This window comes from Vipera berus (genome assembly GCF_964194415.1).
Source record: "Vipera berus genome assembly, chromosome: 5".
NCBI classification, from domain to species: domain Eukaryota; kingdom Metazoa; phylum Chordata; class Lepidosauria; order Squamata; family Viperidae; genus Vipera; species Vipera berus.
In genome coordinates, this window is record NC_138207.1 from 26,726,799 (window position 1) to 26,746,828 (window position 20,030).

Below are 20,030 nucleotides of genomic sequence, written 5' to 3' on the forward strand. Positions count from 1 at the left end.
CTTCCTGTGGCTAAACAGGACAGAAAAAAATCAATACTGTGATGAAGTTGTATTTCAGAGAATCTTGTCCCCCATTATTGTCCCATCTCATTAGGCTTATTACCAAATCAGAAGCACTATACTGATAGCAGAGCCTTAAAAGAGCCTTGGTGGAGCAGTGGGCTAATGCCTCCTTAAGTAACACCAGCTGCCTGCAATTAGTGCAGGTTCGCATCCCACCAGGCTCAAGGTTGACTCAGCCTTCCATCCTTCCGAGGTAGGTAAAATGAGGACCCAGATTGTTGGGGGCAATTAAGCTGACTTTGTAATAATGCCGCTTGGGGGGTGTGTGAAAGCCCTAATAAGCAGGCATATACATAGAATGAAGGCTACTGCTAAGCTTGTAAGCTGCCCTGAGTCTTCGGAGAAGGGCGGGATATAAATGGAATAAAAATAAAAATAAATAAAATAAATAAAAATAAAACAGCTCTTGTATTAGTGCTGAGGGATGCTCATTTTCCACTGAGGACTGATTTCCCAGAGGATAAATTTCTTTATACTGACATCACATGTTAAAAAGGTGTAGGGCTGAAACAGGAACTAGACTAAGAAATAGTGGGAGTATCATTCTCTCCTTTTTTTGAAATCCATTTTCTTTTCCTCTTTTTTCTACTGCAGGCCAAGATAAACTATGGTGCTTTAGCAAGAGGCTAGAAGTGTTTCTTTCAAAGAGTTTTTGCCAGGTGCCACAAAAAATAGCTAAAAATATCACATGTAGTTATATAGTAGTAGGACTGGAGGTGACTGCAGCCACCTTCAAATCATATACCCTGAAATAACCATTGGTTTATCTGTGAGTGGCAACAATCTCTAGGAAGTTAGCTGAGTTATTAGTTTTCCTACAGTAGTTCAAACAATTGATACTGCATCTTGTCATGGAATTTGAAAAATCAAGGCTTGCTTGCAAGCAAGCATTTCCTGGGAAGCAGTGAACTAAGTTGTTACTTTGAGACTGCTAGAATGTTGAGCTTGCCGTCTAACTAGAGATGATTTTATCAGATTATGTTGTCAAACCTTTTTTCCATTTTACAACTGAAATGAAGTTTATTTCTGCACTCCTTAAGCATGTTCTGCAAAGAGGAAGTAACTGGGAAATGTAACTGAACAGTAATAGTAAACAATATTATTTACCTATTGCTATATTCCTCAATATAAATCTGAAAGGTGAGGAAAGTGTTGACATTTCCACAGAAACGAAGGGGAGGGTGACAACTCCACAAATGGCCGGACAGCACCCGAGTGAACATTAAAGACTGGTGGCAAATTATGATGAAAATGCAGATGTAGCTTTTAGCAGAATGGAGATAGAAAATTTTGGTCCCTTCCTTGGACATCAATTGGCAAGTAGGAAAAGTAAAATCAATGGAGTAGTTGAGAAAGAAGAAAGAGAAGCTAAAAATGAAGAAGGTTTGCGTAATTGGTTGCAATGCCACAGTAAACAGCAAATAGAAATCTCTCTAACAGGAAGCAGGAAAGGGAGTGTGAGTATAAAACCAATATTTATATTATAGTCCATTTAATTTAAAGGAATGATTGTGTGCTTAGGCTAACTGCTGTTGGTGACACTGCTGTTACTATATTATTGCCCTACAGTTGGGAATATACCTTGGATGGTTCTATGGAGAACAAGACATCTTGACTTCTGTTTCTCTAATGTTTCTCCTAGCCTTGTAGCCACTGCTGTGAGCCTTTGTTTAGCAGTCTTGAGGGCTTAAAACAGAGTCAGGCCCATGTATTTTTCCAGTAGCCAAGTCTTATCTTCATACCTTTCTATAATTCCACCAGTTACTAACCTCTCTCTGAGTTGCCTTGATCTTAGCCTCCAGCCTCATTTTCTGGAGAGGTTTGTACTGCTGTTCTTCTTTATTGTGTGGCTAAGCTTATCCAGAATGACAGCAGCTGTAGTGTATACCAGTTTATTGGTTTAATTTATTGTGGCAGTAGGGATTGTTGTGAGGGCATCTGATGATACTTCTCTATTGACTCTTGGTAACTGGTCTTGTGGGTTGATTGTAGCTAGCTTATCTATGATCTTATGCCTCATATCAGCTGTTGTGCTTTGTAATGGAGAGGGTGCTAGTGATGTTCCAACTTCAGGGGTTGGCTGTACATCCAGTTGTTCTTCTTGAATATGGGATGTAATGTGTAGTAGGTCTATCTCACGTAATGAGAGTATCTTCCTCTTCACTAAGTTGAAGCATTGGGTAACTACAGTAGCTATTTCTCAGAATGTGGATGCAGGTTTTCTCTCCTCCATAGTTGCCTCATACATTTCATATATCCCCTCTCATTAGGTCTACTATTATAGTAGCATTCCAACCATTTTGGTTGTCTTGTCCATGAATAGCTTGGTCCAATAGCTCATTTACCATCAGACTGTCCTGGTTCCTAGACATCAGATGCAAACCTTGTTAATCAGGGTGACATCTGATTATGTGACTCTCCTATTTTGAGATAGGCTGATGAAGCATAGGGGGTTCTGCCCAAGGACTCTACAAGTAAGGTAGGTTAGATTGAACCCCACTCTCCCACACTGAAGGCAGCCTTCTAACCATACCCTATCCAGATTTATATTATATGTACATATGTCTATGTATACAGGTGTGGGTGGGTGGATGGGTGGGAGTGTTCCTTCTTACCCTTATGTGTGTATACTCCCTTCTTACCCTTGCACAGAACCTGATAGAGGACCTGAAATTGAGAAAGATACAGTGTAAGGGTAAGAAGCGAGTATACGCACTCTTCTGGACAGACAGCTCTGATTTTGTCACTCCTGGAGCTTCTCCCACTTAGGATTCACAGTCTGAGTGTTCCTACCACCACTAAAACTACTTTACTTTTACATCCTCTCCTGTTCCTCCGTCAGGCCCTGGCACTTCTCCAGTTTCTCATACTCCTATCTTCCTGTTGTTGCTACATATATCACCAGTGCTATCTTTGGGTCTTTACCTGCTACCACAATGTCTCATTGATTGACAATACCTCGTCTGTCTGGAACTGGATCTGGAAATGCCACAGGACCTTAGCCCTCTTATTTTCTTCTTCAATGGAATCTCCCATCAAGACTTAGGACAGCCCTGTCCATATTCTGTACAGATGTTCCTGTACACAAGGCCAGCTACTTGGTTGTGCCATTCAGTGTATGCTGTTTCTGCTTCCCACTATATGCAGAGACAGCCCAACATGGAAGGGTGTAAGATATATATAGAAAGAGAGTTAATGGGAAGCAATTGTAGATATCATGCACAATAGTGAGAGCAAGAGTAGTCTGGGCAGCTCTATATTTTCCTCTCTTTTCATCCAATTTATGAAGGAAATTTGCATTAAGTTTATTAAGCAAAGAAAGAAACTAGGATAGTAAGAGCAATTTCTTCTCTCCCAAGTTGGACATTCCAAGTACTCCCAGATTTTTTTCCCTAAAGACAGCAACAGCAAAACAGATCAAGAATTATTTGCTCTCCAATTGCAGCTCAGACTTGAGTTTGTAACGTGCTTTAAAACAACTCCAGTGATGCTTCATCTAGATGTTCAGTGAAGGCCATTATCATTTTACTTATTCTGAAATTATAGGCTTTTCTCATGAAGTTTATTTTACTGCTCACCATAATAATCTTGTCCTGTCCTGTCCTTTCCATAGAAACTCATTACTTTCATTACATTACATTCATGAAAATGGCATTGTAGCATTGCAGTGTAAGTTTCACCCTTTCAGGCCATGACACATGTTCCAAAGAGGCAGCCCTAAAGCTGTTGGTGTCATTCTGACATCCCATTCCTCTGCAGATATTGATTTTTACTTTATTCTTTTCTGTGCCAAAACACATGCCAGAAAACAAACGAACGGCTTGTAGACAACCCAAACTTAAGAGACAAATGCACACATTTCCAAGATATCCTATGTCCTGCCCATGCTATACAATTGGACAGAGTGGACATACTCTAAATCCCATTAGTCAAACAATGTCACCTGATGGGGCCCAGGAAGTAGGCACCTGACCTCTGAAATAGCATCCCCAAAGAGTTCTAAATAACCAATATCCTACCTGTTAAAAATTCTTGTGGTTTCCTTGGTTTCCTTGTGAAGTGGCTTGTTTCATGTGAATAAAGATTGCATTTGTGCCTGAAGCTTGAAAGTAATACCATTATTGTTTCCCCATACAAAGGGAAAGGTAATAAGAGTAAGTGTGCCTGGGGAGGTATTTGGCAAAATTCTGTCTGACAAGGTTGAAAAAGTGACAATGAAACAGAGGTTGGGGAGTTGAATGCTGCCCTGTGTTGGGCAGGAATCTGCACCCACATTTTTGGGTTAGGTTACTTCATCTGGTACTGGATCACCAGGCAAATGATTAAATAATGGTGGTATCAGGTCCAGGCATATCATATTGTTCGAGGGTATATTTTACTCAGTGAAAATACAGAAAATGTTTAGACAAAAAAACTTGATTAGATAAAAGATCTGATGCACCTGCTGCTTTATTGTCTTTTTAAAATAAAGAACTAAATATGTAATATATTCACAATTTCATAATTAAGCATCAGCTTCATATTAGTCACCAGTAACTTGTTTTCTAGATGACTCATCTACTAGATAAATCTAAGAACTCAGATGTCATGATACATGTCTGTTCTAGTTTAAAATGTACAATAGCCTATTTCTATCACCAATACCAACACCGCCATCATCGTAATCTTACAGATGATGACCTAATGTAATCAAGCATTTAAATAAGTTTTCTTGAAACATCAACAAAGATTTGACAGAGATGCCAGATAACTAAAACTAATCTAAAAAAGGGAAAAAGAATGCTAATATTTGGAAGTGGGAAATATAGCATTGTTCACAGTTTAACCTTATGTGTAATATTAACATATATGTCATGTAGAACTGGATATATCATGTACTGTATCCCTGCCAATAAGGGATATTCATTAAAGACAACATTATCTTCAGGTTAAATTTCTCACTTCTCAAATGTGACATTGTCTTATAAAGAGAACTTTGTGAAATACATTTTTCACTATTGGCTATTCATGTTATAAGGCACAATTTTGGTTTCATTCTGCTACCAGCAAACTGAATAAAGCATTAATCCTCACATATGCTGCCACCTGCCCAGTGGTATGAAAGTAATCTGTCAATCTTCTTCACTGGATCCAATTTCCCTGAAATGCGTATGTAATTGCAGCCTGTTTTTATATAAATCTGTGTCTTACATTAAACATTTATGCTATATATACAACGGGCAGAAAACACAGGGCTATGTACAACTCTAATGAAAGATTAATTGCAATGCATTCGTATTAAGTTTACAGTAAGTGTAATGAGACAGAAAAGGGGGCAAGGTTCTTTGGTATAAACCTAGGTTCAAACCATTTCTGATAGGTAATTATATAAAAGAGGATACAGTATTGTTATGTCCTGGGAAGCTTATCGCTAATGGTGAAAATACATAGTTTTGTGCAGCAAACAGATGGACAAGGAAGCATCTAGTGATGTGTGCAGCTCAGTCCAAATGGAGCTAGAAGAGATATCCGGCAAAATAGCAGATCTAGACAAGTGGAGAAAGATTTTCAACATTCGTGGGTAAGGTTTTTTTTTCTTTATAATTTTATGAGTACTAAAAATTAGATTGCTTTAAGGTCAGGTTTTTATGAAATAAGACCCACATCATTTATGAAGATTTTTTTGTAAACGTGTGTAGTACTGGAGCGTTCCCTATGTACTTCTATGACTGTACTAAGAGGTGAAGTGGTTTGATATAGAATGGTAATCTTTATGGTTATGCATGCATAAGCTATTTATTTGCTAGATGGTTATTTTCAACTGTGTTTTCCTTCATAGATTGGAGATCAGTCACAGAACCTTTCAGGTAAGTGTCCGCCATGCCTTTCCAGTATTTTGATCAGGTTGATCTTTGATCTTACATAAAATTGAATGTATCAGTAGATTAATCTAGCCATCAACAACTACTCATAAAAATAGCTTGTGAATATAAAGGAGATGATGAGAGTTTTGACTTGTGCAATAAATCAAAGAAATTATTCAAATGGGCACTCAAAAATGTTTTCACACAGGGCTGTTTTTTAATTTTTGTAAGTTTAGATATCTTATGTATTATCACTAGTGCATTTTAAGAGAGAAAAATGTAATTCAGTTTTTCTATATCAATTTCTAAAGTATCCTTAAAGTAAAGTAGACATTTGTTTTTCTAAAAATATAGATGTGGTTAGGATAATTACACAATTCTGCCCTTCCCCAGCACTGAATCAACATATTTATGGTTCTATTTTTACAAATAAGACAGAGCCCCTATCTGTAATATTTGTGGTCTAAGAATGATAGTTAAAAAGTAATCAATGCCCAGTCTGTAATCAACAATACAGTAAAAAGTCACATATGGACATTTTGCATAAAAAGAAAGGGAATTTCACTGAGAGGGTTTTGATTAGAATTGTATGCATAACTGCCAATAAGAAGATTAGAAGCCACAGGTACATGCGTGCACACATGCAAGCACACACACACAAACATATCATATACATATTCATGTTTTCTGATCTTTTATTATTTTTCTCTATCCCTTTTTTCTTTGTCTCATCTTTTCCTCTCTTTTCTTTTTCACATTTACTTTATTTTTTAATGTAATTCTTATTATGTTATAAAATCTTTTAATAAAAACTATTTTTAAAAAATAATACAGCAAAAAAGTAGCTGTCATCACTAAAGTCAACCTGAAAGTGAACGTGATTTTAATTATGAATGAAGAAACTAAAATGTACTTCAAAAAGTATGACTTGGTCATCTAGGTTATGTATATGCATGAAAGTGGGAAATCATAACTGGGATGGTTTATATTTCAGTCCTGTTGTTGGCAAAAAAAGAGGAAGAGTTGGGTATATTTTGGGGGGAAAAGTGCAGCATTCTGAATAAATGTGATAAGGAAGAAATTATTCTGTTAGGCAACAGAAGTGGATGGGAGAGAAAAAAATCAGAACTTGATGAATGTTAAATATCTACTTTCTTGTCTGATGTTTTGAAATCTTGGTTTAAGTGTAGATCTATTTTTGTAAACAAATAGAAAGGTTGATTACAGGTTTTGAATGTGGGTCAGAATTTTGGTATTGTCAGGAAAGCATCTTGAGAAAATGATATGGGAGAAAGGGAAACAAAATGTTTGCCAAAGGAGAAAGTATGAGTCTTGTATGAAGATGTAATAGAAAACAGATGAATTGGATGTAAAGAAAGAGGATATGAAAGCTGCTTGAAAAAAATGTGAAAAGAATTCCATTATAGAGTTCACAGAAGTGTGTGTAGTCAGGAAGACCAGTATGTTGTGATAGGCTTGACTGAAATGTAGCAGCAGGATGCCCGTGATTGACAAATGCCTTTGGAAGGAACAGGCTCAACAGAAAAAGATGCTTGTGCTAGAGAGAGAGAGAGAGAGAGAGAGAGACAGACAGACAGACAGACAGACAGACAGACAGACAGACAGACAGACAGACAGACAGACAGACAGATTTTGGTGAGAATAAAAGAAGAGAAAAAGAAAAGTAATGCCATTATTAAAGACCGCTCTGGGCAAGCAAAAAATGTAGATGAAGCTTTTCTGCATCTGATGCACTTCTTTCAAAGTGGTATACAATAGTGATAATGAGATACATACACAGTTCTCTCAAATGCTGAAGAGAAATAAACCCCTCCTTCTACAGGAAATGGAAGGATAGGCTTATAACCAAATATATACTAGGTAGTGTCCATAATATGTAGGAATTTTGTTGGAAATGCCAAATTTCAGAATGAGCTGAGGCTTCAAGAGATATTGAAAACAACAGAGTGTTCTCTGACTACGTTAGAAACAAATGGACAGCCAGAGACTATAGTTCCATTGTGAGGAGAAAGTATGAATTAGTAATAGGTAATGATAAGAACATAGAATTCCTTAACTTCTATTTTGTGCCTGTATTCTCTCTGAAGAGAAATAGAGCACTAGCTTTATTTTCATTCTGCACTGGATGAAGGAGAAAATAGCAGCTTAGGATAGATGTACAGCTTAGGATAGAGAGCAAGAAACAATTTAGCTAACTTAAATGAAGGAAATAGTGAAGATGATCTTGGAATCATTTTAACTCTCATATGTTTGAGAACTTCCAGAGAGCTTGTACAAACCCAAGATGGAAAAAATAGGAAAAAAGAAAAGGTGAGAAAAGACCCCATCAGCATATTTGGATGTAGTCGTATATGTAGGAGCTAGTAAAGGTTCAGTTGCAAATCAGTCATGCTGGATTTACCTTCAGTAGCATTACTACTTTAGTAGATCAGAAAACCATATGCGTATTGTACCTGGACCTCAGCCAAACTTTCATCTAAGTTGCTCATGATATGCTCCTTAATACAATAGTAAAGCATAGCTAGATGATACTACTGTTGATGGAGTGATAATTGTCTAAGATATTGTACCCAAGCATCCTTGTTAATAGTTCCATTTCAGCTAGGAGGGAGATATCAAATGGAGTGCCATAGAATGTGTAATGGATTCTAAGCTATTCGGTATCTTCATCAGTGACTGAAATGAGGCCATTAAGGAGTTCCTTATCAGCTCTGCAGATGGTACAAAATTGCTGCAGCTGGGTAATACTTTAACAGGAAGAGATTTTTTAAAAATCTAGATATTTGAATTGTGGGTTGAAATGAACAGCACGGAATTCAAGGAAAACTGTAAAATTCTTCATTTTGGAAGGAAAAATTGAAAGCAGAAATATGTTAATAATAAATGTTGCAAAATTTGTTTATTTATTTATTAAATGTTTTGACCTTCCATCTTATCACAGGGTGATTCTATAGAATGCATGAGACTCATGTTGGCAATAGCACATGTGAAAAGTATCCAGTGTCCTTATCAACCACAAGCTAAACTTTAGCTTGCAGTGTAATGCAGCTGCCAAAAGGCAAATGCTTATCTGGGGTTAATTAACAAAAACATTGGTCCTGATCACAGTAACTATTCACTCTACTTTGAACCAGTCAGACCCTATTTGGAATAATGTGTCCAGTTCTGGGCATCAAAAAGGATAGTGATGAATTAGATGAGTTCAAAACAAGGGTACCATGAAGATGAGGGGTTTGTAAACCAAGTGTACATGAATGGTTAAAGTATCTGGGTTCATTCAGTCTACAAGAGAGACAATTGAAAGAAAGATTTTCAATTACCAGAAGGTGCATAGAGAAATTTCCTGGTGGTATAAACTCCCAGGCAGTAGAACAGGAGGTTCCACATGAAGCGATGATTTTTCCTTCCCTGGAAATAAAGCATGGGTTGGACTAGATGACCCTGAAGATTCTTTCCAATTCTATGGCTGTTTGATTCTATGAGTTGTGCTAACTGGAAATATGAAAAAAATGATTGATAAAATAATAAAATAATGTAGATGTACAGTGAATTACAGTGGATTAGAGACCCAGTTTGGTCTAGTGGTTAAGGCAGACTATGAGTTCTACTTCTACCTCAGGCATGAAAGCCAGCTGGGTGACTTTCAGCCAGTCATGCTCTCTCAGCCTACAATGTCAGGATCCATCCCTTTTTGTTGGAAGAATGCCATTATTGTTCCTTTGTAAAAATTAAAAAAAAGAAAGGGGGGGAGATAATATGGGGCAATAGAAAAACTACACATGGGTTAATTTATTAAATATTCTTGGGCAGGAATTTTACAGATTTCTGACTTAATAAGTATAAGTAGTAACAATACCAATAGTTGGGCAAACAGTGCAGATTTACACCTAAAAGGAGGTCATAGACCAGATTTAACTCTTCAGCAGTTCAGTGAGAAATATATGAATATTGTATATTTGTCAATTTAGAGAAGCATATGAAGAACTGAATAGGCTTGAATTATGGAAATTTTTGCATGAATTAAACATTGGTTGATGAATGCAGTAGGGTAATATTTTTTAGAGTAAAACAGAATGCCTAGCAAATGGTTTTGAGCAGGAAATAATGTGTTATGTTAGCATGTTTGTTTAATGTATTTATAGATAAATGTATTGGGACTCTATAAATAAATTATAATTCGTTAACCTATAATAACATTAAACAAACAAGTCTAATATGTGATAATGTTACAGTTGTGTTCATGGAGACAGGAACACATGTGTACTTTGAATACAGATGATGCCATTTTGCTGGTATAAAATTGAAATTGTTATACCCCTGTCATGGACCGATCATCATCTCCTGCGGCTGGTCTTCCATTTTGCCACCCCCCGTCGTGGGGCTGTTGAACCAACGAGATGGTTCCGCCCTAGGCGCTTAATGGACCCTGAGTGGTTCCAGGCAGCGCTTGGGTCCCCACCTGCCTCCTTTGCCCACAGCTCGGCCGATGCCCTAGTGGAAGCCTGGGAAAAGGCAGCCACAGTGGCACTCGACCGAGTTGTACCCATGCAGCCCTTGACCCGGTGCAGATCCCAATGGGCTCCATGGTTCTCTATGGAGCTCCGGGAGATGAAGCGTCAGAGACGGGGCCTAGAGAGCTGTTGGAGGTCCAGCTGATCTGAATCCGACCGGTTGAGACTAAGGTCGTTCACGAGATCTTATCTTGCGGTGATGAGGGTGGCAAGGTCTAACCACTTTGCTACACTCATCGCGTCCACAGATAATCGCCCGACCGCCCTGTTTAGGGTAACTCGCTCCCTCCTTAATCAGGAGGTGTTGGAGGAGCCCTTGCAGGGTCGTGCCGAGGAGTTTAGCCGATATCTGTCGGACAAAATCGCTCGGATTCGGACTGGTTTGGACTCCGACTGGGCAGAGTCTGACGATGAGGACACGGGCAGTCTTGTCGATGTTATCTGGGAGGAGTTCGACCCTGTGACTCCTGAAGACGTGGACAGGATCATAGGGAAGCTGAGCTCCACCACGTGTTTATTGGACCCGTGTCCCTCCTGGCTGGTTTATGTGGCCCGGGATGGGACACAAGGCTGGCTCCAGGCAGTGATAACTGCTTCTTTGAGTGAGGGTAGTTTTCCCGCCACCTTGAAGGAGGCGGTGGTGAGACCCCTCCTCAAGAAGCCTGCCTTGGACCCAGCAGTATTAAACAACTTTCGTCCGGTCTCCAACCTTCGCTTTCTTGCGAAGGTTGTTGAGAGCGTGGTGGCGCATCAGCTCCCTTTGTTCTTGGAGGAAGCTGATTATCTGGACCAGTACCAATCGGGTTTCAGGCCCAGGTACAGCACGGAGACGGCATTGGTCGCGCTGGTGAATGATCTCTGGCGGGCTCTGGACAGGGGTTGTTCCTCTGTCCTAGTCCTGTTAGACCTCTCAGCAGCTTTCGATACCATCGACCATGGTATCCTGCTGCGGCATCTCAGAAGGTTGGGAGTGGGAGGCACAGTTTTTCAGTGGTTCTCCTCCTACCTTCTGGGACGTTCGCAGTCGGTGTTGGCAGGGGGGCAGAGGTCGACCTTGAGGCCTCTCATTTGTGGAGTTCCCCAGGGATCGGTCCTCTCGCCTCTCCTGTTCAACATCTATATGAAGCCTCTGGGTGAGATCATTCGTGGTTTTGGAGTTGGGTATCATCAGTATGCTGTTGATACCCAGCTTTTCATTTCAACCCCAAACCACCCCAGTGATGCCCTCGACGTGATGTCCCGTTGCCTGGAGGCGGTCCGGGTCTGGATGAGGAGAACAGGCTTCAGCTCAACCCTGACAAGACTGAGTGGCTGTTCATGCCGGCATCCGGGGAAATTCAGATTACTCCATCTCTTGCTATGGGGGGTGAGTTATTGCCCCCCGTAGATAGGGTGTGCAACTTGGGGGTCCTCCTAGATTCACAGCTCTCTTTAGAAGATCATATAGGAGCTGTGACTAGGGGGGCCTTTGCCCAGGTTCGCCTGGTGCGCCAGTTACGGCCCTATCTGAACCGGGATGCCTTGCGTACAGTCACTCATGCGCTCGTGACCTCTCATTTGGACTACTGTAATGCTCTCTACATGGGGCTGCCCTTGAAGACCACTTGGAGGCTTCAACTGGTGCAGAATGCAGCCGCGCGAGTTGTGTTGGGAGTTTCCTGATACTCCCATGTTACACCTTTGCTCCGCGAGCTGCATTGGCTGCCAGTTGCCCTCCGGGTGAGATTCAAGGTGCTGGTAATGACCTACAAAACCCTACATGGCATGGGTCCGGATTACCTACGGCAGCACCTGTGGCCGGCGTCAACTTCCCTCCGTCCAGTGCACTCCCACAGAGAGGGCCTCCTCAGGGTGCCTCCAATCAGAGAATGTCGACTGGTAGCCCCCAGGGGGAGGGCGTTCTCTGTGGGCATGCCAGACCTGTGGAACCGCTTGCCAGTTGAGCTCCGGATTGCCCCCAACCTTCGCTCCTTCCGGCGGGATCTAAAAACTTATTTATTTGAGCAAGCCAGCCTGGTCTGATGGGTTTGGGGTTGGGTTTTAATATGGTTTTAACTATTGTATATATCGGGCATAAATAATTTAATCGTTTTTAACTTTTGTACTTTGTTTTTTAATGTTTATTTCCCTGTACACCGCCCTGAGTCCTTCGGGAGAAGGGCGGTATAAAAATTTAATAAATATAAATATAAATAAATGATTTGCAAATGTTAAATGAATTGTATGATGCAATGATGTAATATATCAAATGTAATATATCAAAAGCCAAAATAGTTGTTGGTGGAAACAGAGTAAAAGATTGCAAGTTATACCTAAAGAAATGAAATTCTGTATCTTAATAGTCTATTTACTAAAGATGGGGAAAGTGATGAACAAATTTCATAATAAAGGATGAAAAATGGGTTAGTTTTAAATAATAATCTAGTTTTAATTAGATTTCCTGTTCTTTTTATTTCCTGTCTTTCTTTTGCTACTTTCTTTTGCCTTTTTCTGAACTTTGTATAATGTAGCTTTCTCTGAAAAGCAATAATATGATGGGTATGTATGAATATATGTATAAATGCACATTCCTGCACAGCATTAATCACTTAGAGGTACTTTTAAATTTGATAGATGGACTCCTTATGTTGGATCAGAGCAAGAGCATGTTTTTTAAAAAAAATCCACCAAAATACTTTGAGTCAGCCAATGTTTATGTAAGTGAATAAATATTAACAGAATGGATGTATAAACCATACATATGGCTGTTTTAGAACAAAGAGCAAAATTGAGATCTACTTAGTTCAGAAGTGCAGTGATTACTCTTTATCCATATAAATATACTGCATGGCTCACAATCAGGCTTCACCAAAAAACAAATTTAACAAGAACTATTTAAAATAACTATTAACTTATGTGGGAACTGGAGAATCATTCAACATTTCTGTATGAAGACCATATCTCTATTTCCAGGATTACTTATGGTATGGTTACTTTGACATTTATTTCTAAATAAGATCACTTTTCTTGAGTAATTCAGAATATTGTACTAAGTCTGTTCTCCTTTTTAAGTGCCACCAGTCACTTGATAACTTGTGACGTCTTTCATTCTATCCGTTAGCTATGGATAGCAGACTAAAACTAAGCCAGCTCAAAAGATGGGTAGGTTCCAAGTTGAGTTATATAGAAATATTGCAGGAGGAAGTAAAAAGGAATCAAATTGTAAGTAAGACAAATATTTGTCTTTTCTTTCTTAATACAGAAAGTAAAACTGCCATGTATGCTTGAGAATTCAAGGAGTTGATTATTTTTAACTAGTTAAGTTTGCTGTATATTATAATGCATGAATCAGATTATAAATGGAACAATATATGTAGCTCAGGGGTAATTGTGAAAGCTCATTCTGAACCTCCTAATCCCAAAGATTTCAATGGAATTTGCTTCTAAGGAAATTTGTTCAAGCTAACAAAGTACCCACATTATTATTGTACAAATTGTACTTTCTGCAAAGGAACAATACTGTTTGCCTTTAAATTACTGTCATCTTTTTAAAGATGTTGCATCTTAAAGAATTGAATTTTCAACCAATGGTTGAAATTAATACGAAAACCTTGTTATTACCTTGCAGTTAAAATGCTGTCATGTTTCTGTTTGTCCATTTCTTCATCTTTTTCAGAAATACCAAGACTGTAAATCTGATAATGATAAAGAAGATGCTGCTGGAACATCTCAAAATAAAAAACCCTCAGAACAGAACAGGTTTCCATTTAATACTCTATATTCAATCCCCAAAGCTGTAATCATTTCATCAGACCTAGGAGGGCATCCCATCTCATTGGAAATGGCTCTGGTAAGCAGATCTTATCAATTAAGCATGAGCTGAAACTTAATCTTGCCAGAATTAAGGAAACAGAGAATTCTTATCCAGCCATGCTGTTTGGATGCAAACTGCAGTATACCACTGTTAGAATAATTAAAACAGATGTTTATGGGAAATGATCACTTGAAATGCACAAACCTGATACCTCACTAGGTATAGAGCAATGTAGACATTAGAACTGGATCTCACAACCAAATTACATAAGTTATTTTGGTGAAGAAGGGTTTTCTCTTTTTGGCACCCTCTGCTACTAACTAGCATATAAATCAAGATTAATGAAACACAACTGTTTTATTTGCCTAACAAATGATGCTCAACGAATAACCATATTATGATTTAATATGATAGCCTGGTTCACATAGCATGCTAAGACTTATATATTATAATCTAATTTAACCTAGACTAGCAAATCAAAGGAACATAACTACTGTGATCTCCATGATTTTGCATTCTCTAGCTCCAGTGCTATATTACCTGTTTATTCCTGTTGACTACCACAATTTGTTTGAAATTGTACTTCCAGCACCTCTTAAACATTAGAGATAACCTGCCTCTGTTTATTTTCTTGCTGTAGTGTTGTTCTGGAGACAGGCCACTAAAATTATATTTAATGAACTGCGTTGGAAGGGATCAGTTTAAAGGGGTTTCAAGTCTACAGCCAGGACTAACTTGTGGGTTATTGCCATCCCTATTTGGTTGTCTGGGACTTAAGATGTTTAACCAATGCCCAATTTTCACTGCCAAAGGTTGCAAAACAAAAAGCTGCATGCCATGGAATTCCCTTGTTTTGGCATGGCTGCTTAGAAGAACTAATATAAAACAGAGGCAAAGCTCTTTACTCTATGACATTTTAAGAATGGTTTTATTGATTTGTGAGCTAGTGATTTTACTTCGCTTTTTCTTCTATCTCTATATAGTTTGGCTCCAGGGCTTTTTTGTTTTTGCTTGGCTCTCTTATTATTATGTCCTACAATGATTGTATATATGAGATTTTCAATAACATCTCCAAGAGCTCTTTGATTGTTGGCCAGCTTAATGGTGTGCTAAATAAATCTATTTTTCCCATTCAAAGGAATTGCGAAGGATGTTATTTGGAAACACATTTCAAGTCTTCAACTATGAATGGAAAAAATCGTATTTCAGGTTTCACCACCCTTTTACTGATTTGGCCTATGCCTTAGAGATGGATAAGGTAATGTCTGCCCAACTTTGTTTTTTAACTAATAAGTATTTTATCAGGATCTCACCTATTTACTAAAGGTCCAACCCAAAGCCACATCCATCTACTTCAATTCTGTCTGTCTTCTCTTTTCTGGAATAATAAAAATGGATTGCAAGCAATCTTTCTCCCTTAGAGAATTGTATATCTTTAGACCAACATTCTGTTGCTATAATGGATACTTGCACAAAATCTAGTACATATGGAGAATAGATACTTGCACAAAGTCTGTTGTTGTTGTTAGTTGCGAAGTCATGTCCGACCCATCGCGACCCCATGGACAACGTTCCTCTGCATTCAATTGGGTATATCTTTCTTTTTCTCCCTTGCCTTTCGCTTCCCTCCTGTCCTCAGCTATTTGCAAAGCTTCTTCAGACAGCCATTATGCTTTCTTGCATTTCTTTTTCTTTGGGATGGTTTTAGTTGCTACTTCTTGTACAATGTTGCAAACCTCTATCCATAGTTCTTCAGGGACTCTGTCTATCAGATTTAATTCCTTAAATCTAATTGACACCTCTACTGTATATTTGTCAGGGATATGATTTAGTTCATACCTGAGTGGCCTAGTGCTTTTTCCTACTTTCTTCAGTTTAAGCCTAAACTTTGCAATGAGAAGCTCATGGTCTGAGCCACAGTCAGCTCCTGGTCTTGTTTTTACTGACTGTATAGAGCTTCTCCATCTTTGGCTGCAGAGCACATAGTCAATCTGATTTCTGTGTTGACCGTCTGCTGATGTCCATGTGTAGAGCCGTCTCTTGGGTTGTTGGAAAAGAGTGTTTGCTATGACCATCATATTCTCTTGACAAAATTCTATCAGCCTGTGCCCTGCTTCATTTTGTACTCCAAGGCCAAACTTGCCTGTTATTCCGCTTATCTTTTGGCTTCCTACTTTAGCATTCCAATCTCCCATGATGATAAGGACATCATTTTTTTGGTGTTAGTTCTATAAGGTGCTGTAGGGCTTCATAGAACCGGTCAATTTCATCCTCTTCAGCACCGGTGGTTGGGACATAGACTTGCCTTGGATTCGAATGGAGATCATTCTGTCATTTTGGAGATTGTATCCCAGTATTGCTTTTCCTACTCTTTTATTGACTATGAAGGCTACTCCATTTCTTCTGAGGGATTCTTGCCTGCAGTAGTATACCTGAAGGTCAACTGAATTAAATTCACCCATTCCTGTCCATTTTAGTTCACTGATTCCTAAGATGTCGATGTTCAATCTTGTCATCTCTTGTTTGACCACGTCCAGCTTGCCTTGATTCATGGATCTTACATTCCAGGTTCCTATGGAGAAAAAATCTTTACAGCATCACTTTCCTTTCACTACCAGATACATCCACAGCTGAGCGTCCTTTCACCTTTGGCCCAGTCACTTCATTCTTTCTGGCACTACTAGTACTAGCCCTCTGCTCTTCCCCAGTAGCATATTGGACATTTTCCGACCTGAGGGGCTCATCTTCCAGTGTCATATCTTTTTTCCTTTTGGTACTGTCCATAGGGTTTTCATGGCAAAGATACTGGAGTGGGTTGCCATTTCCTTCTCTAGTGGATCATGTTTTGTCAGAACTCTCTGCTATGACCTATCCATCTTGGGTGGCCTTGCACGGTATAGCTCATAGCTTCATTGAATTATGCAAGCCCCTTCTACATGACAAGGCAGTAATCCATGAAGGGGATTACACAAAGTCTAGCACATAGGAGAAGACTTTCTTAACCAATTATGTGATTTTTAAGTATATTTGCATTTTCTAGAAAGAGAATTGGTAAATCCAACCTATATAGGTTCAGAAGTTTCCAGTTGACTCTAGGAACTACTGTAACTGCTCTGAAGCTTGTCATGTAAAGCCAAGAATAGCTGCATGCCAACTTTCTGTTGGCAATATTCACCTTTCAAACTCAAAACGTATTCATAATAACAAGAGCCAGTTTCTTTTCTTGTTTAAGATTCTGGCCTAGAAACCAAGAGACTGTGAATTCTAGTCCTGTCTTAGGCATGAAATGTGGCTGGGGAGCCTTGGGCCAGTAATTTTTTTCTCAGCCTACCAAGCTTGTTATTGTAGGGAAAACAAGAGGAGAAATGACTATTTGCCGCTTTGAGATATTTATAAAAATAATAGATAAAAAAACTAATAAATAAATAATAATAATGAGCAATAATTTATTAAACATGTATGCCACCTGATTCACACAGACATGTAAATCTGGAAAATACTATACATACTAAAATTGTGATACTGTACTTCCTGGATCTGGCCAGCTCTATGCTTTCCAAGACCTCAGCTTGACACCTTCTTCCTGCCTAAGCAGAAAGCAAGGAATTAATAGCTTTTTGTTTAATTTCATGATTTGGAAAAATGTTTGCCCACTATTGTTCTAAATAGAGCTTGGGAATGTATGTTGCTCAAAGCTCAGTCTCCTGTAAGCATTGGAGAAGATCCCCAATACACTGAATTTGTAGCATAGTGTAAGCAAATCACAGAGCAATTAATTCACTCTTGGTTTTGTTTTTTCAGGGTGGAGCCACAGCAATCCAGATGGCAGTTCAGGTTCACATCATGAAACACTTTTTGTTTGTACAAAACAAAGAAGAAAATATCTCCCTTCAAAGGTAAGGAAATGTATACATCTGGGATGGGGGAGAATTTTATTTATTAATTTCTAGATGAATCAGGAAGAACATAGTACAGGTATGTTCCTCAACTTACAATCATAATTAAGCCCAAAATTTATGTTGCTAAGCAAGACAGTTGTTAAGTGAGTTTTGCCCCATTTTACAACTTTTCTTGCCACAGTTGTTAAGTGAATCACTGCAGTTGTTAAGTTAATAACACAGTTGTTAAGTGAATCTGGCTTCTCCATTGATTTTGCATGTTGCAAAAAAAGTGATCACATGATCCTAGGACACTGCAACTGTCATAAATATGAGTCAGTTACCAAGTATTTGAATTTTAATCACATGACCATGGGAATGCTGTAATGGTGGTAAGTGTGACAAAAGATCATAAATCACTTTTTTCAGTGCTATTGTAATTCTGAACAATCACTAAACAAACTGTTGTAAGTCAAGGACTACCTGTAATAGCATTTGCAAATCATGACTTAGAGCAGAGGGACACCACTTTGTCTGGACTGAAAGCCTTAGTTGGCCTTTGAGTGGTCTGCCATGGATTTCAGTCCCCAAAGTCACAGGTAACATCTAAATCTGATTTTATTTCATTTACTCTTGAATTTAATTAAAATTGAAACGTAATTATATTTCTCTCCAATCATTCATTTGCTCACAGAATTTGGAGGTCTTGATGACCACACCCAAGGCTTAATGGGATCCCATATGGCTCTAAAACTGCACCTATTTTCATGTGAAGGGCAGCAAGCCTCTGATCTCCCACTCTTCTCTCAGAAATCCAGAGGGAATGTTACCTCCTTCAATATTCCTTTAATTAACCATATGTAACTTCATTTTTCAGGCAGTACTCAGTCCTAAATTTGAGTAGATTTGCAACAGAACTCCCACTCTGTTCAACAGCATCTATTTAATTCATGTACATGTTAATTCATGTACATGTTAAAGTGAAGAAGAACTAAAGAGCCTCTTGTTGCGGGTGAAGAAGGAGAGTGCAAAACTTGGGTTGAAACTTAACATTAAGAAAACCAAGATCATGGCATCTGGCCCTCTCAATTCCTGGCAAATAGATGGGGAAGAAATGGAGGTAGTGACAGATTTTATTTTCCTGGGCTCCAAGATCACTGCAGATGGGGACTGTAGCCAAGAAATTAAAAGACGCTTGCTCCTTGGGAGGAAAGCCATGGCAAATCTAGACAGCACACTAAAAAGCAGAGACATCACCCTGTCAACAAAAGTGTGCATAGTCAAGGCTATGGTCTTCCCAGTTGCAATGTATGGCAGTGAAAGTTGGACCATAAGAAAGGCTGAGCGCCAAAGAATTGAGGCCTTTGAACTCTGGTGCTGGAGAAGACTCCTGCGAGTCCCTTGGACTGCAAGGCGATCAAACCGGTCAGTCCTAGAGGAGATCATTCCTGACTGCTCTTTAGAAGGCCAGATCCTGAAGCTAAAACTCAAATACTTTGGCCATCTAATGAGAAGGAAGGACTCACTGGAGAAGAGCCTAATGCTGGGAAAGATCGAGGGCAATAGAAGAAGGGGACGACAGAGAATGAGGTGGCTGGATGGAGTCACTGAAGCAGTAGGCGTGAGCTTAAATGGACTCCAGAAGATGGTAGACGACAGAAAGGCCTGGAGGAATGTTGTCCATAGGGTCGCGATGGGTCGGACACGACTTCGCAGCTAACAACAACAACACATGTTAATTTGGACTCTGACTGGGCAGAGTCTGACGGGGAGGAATCGAGCGGTCTTGAGAGTATTATCTGGACTGAGTTTGATCCTGTGACTCCCGAGGAAGTAGACAGGATTATGGGGAGGCTGAGCTCTACCACCTGTTTATTGGACCCGTGCCCTTCCTGGCTGGTTTATTCAGCTCGGGAGGAGA

At 39.2% G+C, this 20,030-nt stretch overlaps 1 protein-coding gene across 1 annotated transcript in view; it reads left to right on the forward strand.

The window, feature by feature from the left end:
• Positions 1-5,510: 5,510 nt before the first annotated feature.
• The window catches only part of MINDY4B (MINDY family member 4B), a gene marked incomplete at both ends in the record, with an annotated part of 30,170 nt that continues 15,650 nt past the window's right edge, over positions 5,511-20,030 (forward strand). Inside the window, 5 exons of the mRNA XM_081329936.1 lie at positions 5,511-5,623; positions 5,882-5,909; positions 14,094-14,267; positions 15,370-15,489; positions 18,033-18,127. Coding sequence (XP_081186062.1) covers positions 5,511-5,623; positions 5,882-5,909; positions 14,094-14,267; positions 15,370-15,489; positions 18,033-18,127 — 530 coding nt within the window. The remainder of the gene's footprint in view (positions 5,624-5,881; positions 5,910-14,093; positions 14,268-15,369; positions 15,490-18,032; positions 18,128-20,030) is intronic.